This window comes from Pseudophryne corroboree, chromosome 6, assembly GCF_028390025.1.
Source record: "Pseudophryne corroboree isolate aPseCor3 chromosome 6, aPseCor3.hap2, whole genome shotgun sequence".
Taxonomy (NCBI): Eukaryota; Metazoa; Chordata; class Amphibia; order Anura; family Myobatrachidae; genus Pseudophryne; species Pseudophryne corroboree.
The window spans coordinates 203,465,157-203,473,693 of NC_086449.1; the positions used below are offsets into that span (position 1 = coordinate 203,465,157).

Consider the following 8,537-nt stretch of genomic DNA (forward strand, 5'->3'; position numbering starts at 1 on the left):
TCTGGCACTGTGGGGGCATATATGTATCTTGCACTGTTGGGGCATATATGTATCTGGCACTGTTGGGGCATATATTTATCTGGCACTGTGGGGCATATGTGTATCTGGCCCTCCATATGTGTATCATGCCCCCATTTTTATTGGCCACGCCCCATGTGGCATGTGGCCACACCCATTTTTTTGGCATGCGCTCCTTCGGCGTGCGCTCACAGTACCACGAAGAATTTTTTTCTACTTGAACCACTGGTTATTAGAGATACTGGCTTTTCTTTTTAATGTTTTGTTTTACATTATTACAGAGATTAAAAGCAATTTGTGACCTGTTCATAGTTTAGTTGTACTCCCATGTGGTCCAGGAAGTGTATCCGGTTGCCTATCATCTATTTGTAATACTGCTTGCTGAAATGCAGATAAGAATACAGCGCAGCTCTAACCAGTGTCTGCAGCCTCTTTTTGGTGGAAAGTAAGTTGCTATTGAATCTAGAGCTACATTTGTTGTGTATGAAACAAATGAAGAGCTATATGCTGAGCTGTTCCTACAGGAGACTAGTTCAGTATTGCAGGAAATATTTTGGTCCTTTGTGTTTGTTTTCCCAACTTGCATCCCTGTAGCAGTGATGCTATTGCTTGACCTCCAAGCAGGGGACCTTGTTTGCTCTGTGGTTTTGACCCCCACACAGTTTTGGAAGTGTCTGGGTGGTCGTATGTACCTGTGACGCCTGTCTGTGCTGGAGAAGCAGAGAGGTGTTTCTGGATTTTACTACATTTAAGTCTGGATGACAGTGGGTGAGCAGCGCTTGGTCGGATTTATATTAGAACCACAAGATCATTTTCAGACAAGCAAATGCTTGATTCCTTGCGGCCTGGATGCACATTCACTTCATTGCTTTGGCACCTCCATGATCTGAGCACTGACATCACGCTGTGGGAAGCCTTCGGTCATTTCCACTGTGCAAGCTTTCAGAGTTAATTAAGTGTTAAGTGATCAAGGAGGTGCCTTGCATGTGACATGTGAGCACTGTGTACTGGAGCTGATGTTGGAAACCATTCTTTTACTTATGGTTAATCACTCGCCTCCACTCCAATACAGATTAGTCCATAGAGTGTCATCGAGGGGCACTAAAGTGCAAAAGCAGCATTCATCTTGTGAAACAGAATGATTCAAATAAGAGTGTAATGCAGAGGTCTCACTTTGCGGGGGCGTTCCCGGTTTCAAGGGAGGATGGATGGAGTTTTCCTTTCTGAAAAAGAACGTATTGTCCATCACTGTTGTAGCTGAGATCTCGTCTGTATACGTCCTATGGGACACATTTTGCATCTTCTAGATGCAGTTAGTTATATAACGCACACACATGCCGTAGCTTTACAGAGAATGTTTGGTCTTTCACATCAGTCTCTGTCCCAGTGGAGCTTTACAGTCTATATTCCCTACCACATGTACATACATTAGGGTTAATGTCTGGCAGGAACTAGTTAACCTACCAGTGTGGGAGAAAACTGAGCTCTCGCAGGAAACCCACCAACTTAGCATGGTTAGGGCCTTGGTGGGAATCAAACCCAAGACCTCCGTGTGTAAGAGAAGTGTATAGTAACAGTGACGTGTAATATCATCCACACTCTCTTATGAGTCATTTAAGAACTAAATGATGCTACACCAAGCAGTGGTTTTGTAGAAAAACAATGAAATTATTGATGGAGTTGGACTATCTATTTGGTTCCAGTATGTGCATTTTTGTAGAACATGTTCCAACCTGCGTAAGTAGGTACAGATTCATTTACTGGAATGTCTGCAAAATCTGTGTAGTGGGTGTGCAACTTCATTTGTCTGGTAGAACTATTCTGATTTTCTAAATGGAGCCGCCTTCGCTGATACGGCAGCAATGTGCATTTTCAATGTGCCCCAGATTTTAATACAATTCAAAGGTTTTAGGCTAAACTAGGTAGCTGGGCCTCCTGTTGTATATCCTTGGTTTCCTGCAAAACACAGTTTGATTTGTACAGTTTACACAGTGTATAGCTGCTTGTAGAAACCTGGCGTGGCAGCAATTGTCAGTGATGAATGTGCAATGCCAATGGTTCTGGAAATGCTCAGTCACTTTGCTCTGTCTCAGGGACAGGGAAGGATCAGTGCACTCAGTGTACCAAAGACTATAACCTGCATGACTGGCGATGTGTCCCAACCTGCAGCTCAGGCTATTATTCTGAAGAGGTTCCTGGCTTGCCGCACAAGATGTGTAGGAGGTAAGTTATGCAGCAGTCTGTATTTCTAGACTTCATCCAGCAGCACCTTACAGGTGACCGAATGCTCAGTGCTGACCTCCAATCCTGATTACAGGTGTGAAGAGAACTGTCTGGTCTGTGAAGCCAGTGGGAAGAGTTGTGTGAAGTGCAAAGATGGCTACAGCCTGCTCGTTGGATCATGTGTTTCTAATCACACGTGTAACAATGGTAAGCATCTAGGCTGGGGCATTAGTGGAAGAACATGTCTAGTAGAATTACAGATTGCTGTTATATGGAAGTGTTAATGTAACCAAAGTTTATCATGACTGAAATATATTTAGAATATTGTCTGAGGATGTTACTGGCAAATGTGCTAAAAGTGGCTCTAGGTGAGAGTAAAGAGCATGGGTCTTAAACCTGCGACCCTCCAGCTGCTGTGCAACTACATATCCCAGCATGCCCGGCCTCAGTCTTAGCATTACCTTAATAGCAAAACTCTGGCAGGGCATGCTGGGATGTGTAGTTTCACAGCAGCTGGAGGGCCACATGTTGAAGACCCATGGTATAGTGCAATATCCTGGGGAATCAGAGGTGTGGAAGGAGCCCATTTAGTTAAATGCTTAAATGGGTGATGTTTGACCAAATGAAATATTCCCCTGCACATCTGAGCTGGTATAGTTTAACTGTCCCTGGAATATTTAAATTGGGGAAATGATAGAAACCCTTTGTAGAGATTACTTGTAGTGGTGGAAGATCACAAGATCCCTAGCCGGCCATACAAGCAGCGTTAGGCTGTGGGTTTCTCTTTTACACTAGTTGTTTCCAGGTAGAGTTATGGACATCATCTGTGTCACTCTGCAGAGGCCATATACAGTATAGTTGACTATAAAATGAATTTGTGCACAGTTACAATTTGTATATAATGTCTTATTTTTTTCCCCTCTGCATCAGCTGACGAGGTTTTCTGTGAAATGGTGAAGTCCACCAAGCTTTGCGAGCAGAAGCTTTTCATCCAGTTTTGCTGTCGGACTTGTATGCACGCAGGCTGAACCTGGTTTCTTTCAAGTATCTTCTGCTTCCAACCATGGAGTGACTGCTTACCATGTATAGTGTCCAGAACACCCACTTCTGGCAATGGTGCTATCTTGATGGCATTAATATACTTCATGCCAATGCTGACTGGATGGGTTAAGAGGCTTTTCTACTTGACCAAACCCTAATTTGTTGCATTGTTAGTCACTCTCCACCACAGATGTCTGAGGCTTTCAGCATTTGACTTCAATCTTTTCAGTGCAAGAGCATACTCTGATCGTCTTCTGGTGGCCTTGCGTTCCAGTGCTCTGCCATGTCACTAGCATATTCCCTAACAGTGACACTGGTTACTGTGATGGCTGGACAGAAGCAAGGAGGGATGCACAATGTGAACAGACGTTGGCTGTACCTGGTTTCACTGCTTTGTATATTCGGACTGATACACACTCCACATGTATCCATACATTCCTGGGAGAGAGCGTTGTTGGTGCCATGAACATGACAACTTGCAAAGTTCCTATGGTATTGGGATGGATTGATGTTGGCATAGTGCCATCTATTGGTGATCACGTAAAGCTGCTAAATTTGTAGGGTCACCGTTTAACAAGACGGACATGAATTAACACAGATCATTAAACACTAGTAAACATTACTTTTTTTTTTATAGCCACAAATTAATCTAGATTCGTTATTTGCACTTTTCTGTCTACACGATCACACAGGGCACTTCACTTACACTTTTCTTTTGAACATGCACTCTGCCAGCATTGTTTCACAAACATATTTTAAAAAAATCCTGGTTACTGTATTAGAAGTGATCAGTTTGTATTATAATTGTTAATCTGTGTAAACAGTCTCAGAACAGCAAACTTCCATTCCCAAATGGGGAAAGGCCAGCTGGTGGTGTTACTTAGCAGCAGTCTTTGTCACATGACACAACTGTACATTAAAGGAATGGAGTACCTAGTCACTAATGCTGTTATACATCTAAGGCCCTTCTGTACAGAAGTTGTGAAAAGTAGTATTTTATGGTTCTAGCACCTCACACAACCTATTAGAGTTCTATGATGCCAGTGATATATGAGCTGTAATCCCATACATCTGTAGAGCAAGTGCAGCCTGCGAGGTGCTGTAGCCCAAGTAATAATGATGAATCTCTCCTGAATGCAGGGCCTGATGTAATAGATTTTACAGTAATAACCAGAAGAAATTGCCATCAACTGTATGAATGAGGTTGAGGGGAATGCAAACATACGATGATACTGAGATTGACCCCATGTCTTTAATTCGGCAACTCACTGAAATATTGAGCAGAGGTATTAAATAATGTACCAATAGGAGCTACTTAAAGAGCTTGTCTACCAAAAAAAAAAAAAAACACCTTAATATGAAAGTCGTTAAAAGCTGTTAGCATGTGAGTAATTGCTAAAAACAGCCAGTGCATGGGGAGTATACAGTATTTGGGTGGACAATTTCTGAAAAAGAAACCTTCAAATATCTAAATAGGAACAAGAGTTCTCCTGCTGGTGTCTGAGTTTGAACTGGACTTGAGATCCTCTGTATGTGTACCGTACATGGTCAGACTCCCCCCTCTCCCCCCCCCCCCCCCCCCCAACACACACACACACATATATATATATATATATATATATATATATATATATATAGATACATACCCATCCAAGGGTACTGTAGCCAGTACTTTTCCTGGTGCCACGTGTCATTTGGGTTGCTATCGGGATCCCGGTGCCTGGTATGCCGGTGGTCAGAATAACGACAGCGGCATCCCGACGTACAGGATCCTGACACCTGTTTTGAGTATTGTAACCCTCCCTCCCCCTAACCTGCTCTAACCACAGTCTAACCCTCCCTGGTGGTGTCTAACCCTGCCCCCATCCCTGCAGCCTGACACCCTCTCTGGCGGTGCCTAACCCTGCCCCCATCCCCGCAGCCTAACCCTCCCCGGTGGTGTCTACACAGTTGGAATTCCGTCACCAGCATTGTGATCGATGTCGGAATCCCGGCGTCTGTCTTCTGACCAGTGTCAAGATTCTGGCATCAGTATTCTGACTGCTGGCATCCCGAACCCCAGTATGTTAACCGGATCCCATGTCATTTGTGCTTGCAATATGTCAGGAGGACCATAGTAAAAAAGTACATGGCCCCTTAGATGCCAGAGAGGCAGTAGGAAGCTGTGCCCTGCTGGTCACTTAAAGGATGGTTGTTTTTAAAGTAATGGTTGTCTAATGCCCAGCACTGTTTTTACAATTTTTGTCTTAAATTATGACAATTGTGTGTATTTTTCCATAAATGTTACTTTATATAAGAGGTTTTGTGTTTGGAATAGTCTTTTTGGCCTGCACATATACAGTATGCATAAATGAAACTGGTATATATGTCCGTGTTGTATGTAATGTATATTATATATAAATATATTTTTAGTAGTCTTTTAAAGTGTAGCGTGTTTAAAGTTTGCCCTCAGCTCCATTCTGTGCACAGCAGCAGGGTAAGGGAGGAGAATGCGCCTGGAATAATCTTGCTGTTCACGATGGCTTCCTCCATTGTGCTGGTTAACTTTTAACGGCTTTTACTGCAATACCTTGCAGATTAATAGATTCATTTATCATACTGGACTCTGTATATTTATTGGCTTTATATTAAATATTCTTCTGCCTCATCAGCAATTCTGAGCTATAGAAAATGGAAAGGGACGCAATTTTGTGACCTCAGTCTGTGGAACCTGAGGTCTGATCCAAAGATCTGCCATCCTGATCAATAAAATGCTACTTCCATGAAATGGCTTTGATTTCTTAATCAGATACCGCAATTTCAGTGTGTGTGTGTGTGTGTGTGTGTGTGTGTGTGTTTCAAACCATTTTATTAAGTAAAGCATCAGTTTTGGGAATAAAATTAGCAAATGTTAAATTATCAACTTGTGGCAAAACACAATAACACTAAGTCTGTTTATTTAATTTACATATTGCAACAGAACTGTACATTGCAGGTGGTTGATTTGCAACAATCAAGCCATGGTTTGCGCGTCATTGTGCTTTGTAGGTGTCATCCCTGATAAGCTTTTGGTATCAGTCAGGCTGCTCCACCTGCGCACACTCCCATGCGGATATTCTACTGAGAACTTAATTAGTCTTTCGTCAAAAAGATTAACGGTACTATTTTATTTTGTACTAGTAGACAAGGGGAAGCTATAGGGGTATGGGTCGTTGGGTCGACTCAACTTAGGTCAACAGTCATTAGGTCGACCATGGAAGGTCGACATGCATTAGGTCGACATGTACTATGTCGACAGGTCAAAAGGTCGACATGGGTTTTTTTGGACTTTTTTTGGTGTCGTTTTCTTCGTAAAGTGACGGGGAACCCCAATTAGTGCGCCGTGTCCCCTCGCATGGCTCACTTCACTCGTCATGCTTCGGGCAAGGTTACCGTTCCCGATTGTAGTCCACATGGATCGTCAAGTATGAAAGTCCAAAAAATTAAAAGAAAAAAAAAGTGAAAAACTCATGTCGACCTTTTGACCTGTCGACCTAGTACATGTCGACCTAATGACTGTCGACCTAACGACTGTATCCCAAGCTATAGAACCTGGCCACAGAGAGCAGCATAGAGTTGGCTATATATTGGATTCGTTTTGACACCCTGGAAACGGGGCTGTATAAATGAGACATTATGTCTGGGGCCCATAGCAAACTTGTGATGTCCGTCATACCAATGCCTGCTTTATCCCCCACACAGTATGCAATAGACAAGAGAATTGTAATGGAATTATTAGCAATCTGCGCTTTTGTGCCCCTTCCCTTGCAGTCCACATCCTGCTATGTACTTCAGGGACCAAATCTATATCATTCAACAGGGTATGTCCTCTGGCCAGATCCGGCTCACTGCACCAACTGCACATACCCCAACCCACTGTTCACGCTTTCTCTAAAAGACAGTCTACGCTTATTTCACCTCTCACCTGACAACTTGTCCCCTGAACTGTATTTCCTCTTAATTTCTCTGATTGTTTGCTATCGCCGCTTTGCCCAAGTGTGCCCAACTTAACCTTACCTCTTCATCTAGTCTCTCTTCATTAGCAAATGTCTATCCTCCTTTAGACATATCACTAATCCTAAAGAAACCCTCTGTATCCAGCTTGTCTAACTACTGCCATAGTTCTCTCCTGCCCTTTCCCTCCAGAGAGTACTTCTGTGACTTGTGTAGAACTGCCCATCTAGCCTTTTCTCCTTATGTTCATTAACTCTGCAATCATACTTTCTCTGACGTCCTAAGTGGATGCTGAGACTCCGTAAGGACCATGGGGAATAGCGGCTCCGCAGGAGACTGGGCACAACTAAAAGAAAGCTTTAGACTACTGGTGTGCACTGGCTCCTCCCACTATGACCCTCCTCCAGACTTCAGTTAGAATCTTGTGCCCGGCTGAGCTGGATGCACACTAGGGGCTCTCCTGAGCTCCTAGAAAGAAAGTATATTTTAGGTTTTTTATTTTACAGTGAGATCTGCTGGCAACAGACTCACTGCAGCGAGGGACTAAGGGGAGAAGAAGCGAACCTACCTAACTGGTGGTAGCTTGGGATTCTTAGGCTACTGGACACCATTAGCTCCAGAGGGATCGACCACAGGACCCGACCTCGCTGTTCGGTCCCGGAGCCGCGCCGCCGGCCCCCTTACAGAGCCAGAAGCAAGAAGAGTTCCTGAAAATCGGCGGCAGAAGACTTCTGTCTTCAACAAGGTAGCGCACAGCACTGCAGCTGTGCGCCATTGCTCCTCATGCACACCTCACACTCCGGTCACTGATGGGTGCAGGGCGCTGGGGGGGGGGCGCCCTGAGGGCAATATAAGACACCTTGGCTGGCAAATCTACACCATATATAGTCAGGAAGGCTATATAGGTGTAAAAATACCCCTGCCACAATTCCAGAAAAAGCGGGTGAAGTCAGCCGGAAAAGGGGCGGGGCCATCTCCCTCAGCACACTGGCGCAATTTTTCCCTCACAGCTCCGCTGGAAGGACGCTCCCTGGCTCTCCCCTGCAGTGTCAAGCTACATAAGGGTAAAAAAGAGAGGGGGGGCACTAAATTTAGGCGCAGTATATATAATATAAGCAGCTATAAGGGAAAAACACTCATTTATAGTGGGATCCCTGTGTTATATAGCGCTCTGGTGTGTGCTGGCATACTCTCTCTCTGTCTCCCCAAAGGGCTTTGTGGGGTCCTGTCCTCTGTCAGAGCATTCCCTGTGTGTATGCGTGGTGTCGGTACGGCTGTGTCGA

At 44.2% G+C, this 8,537-nt stretch overlaps 1 protein-coding gene across 1 annotated transcript in view; it reads left to right on the forward strand.

Moving 5' to 3' along the window:
• PCSK6 (proprotein convertase subtilisin/kexin type 6) overlaps positions 1 to 6,049 on the forward strand; it is a 353,524-nt gene extending 347,475 nt beyond the window's left edge. Inside the window, exons 19-21 of the mRNA XM_063925653.1 lie at positions 2,112 to 2,241; positions 2,336 to 2,448; positions 3,172 to 6,049. Of these exons, the coding sequence (XP_063781723.1) occupies positions 2,112 to 2,241; positions 2,336 to 2,448; positions 3,172 to 3,269 (341 nt within the window). The 3' untranslated portion in view covers positions 3,270 to 6,049. The remainder of the gene's footprint in view (positions 1 to 2,111; positions 2,242 to 2,335; positions 2,449 to 3,171) is intronic.
• Positions 6,050 to 8,537: the final 2,488 nt, after the last annotated feature.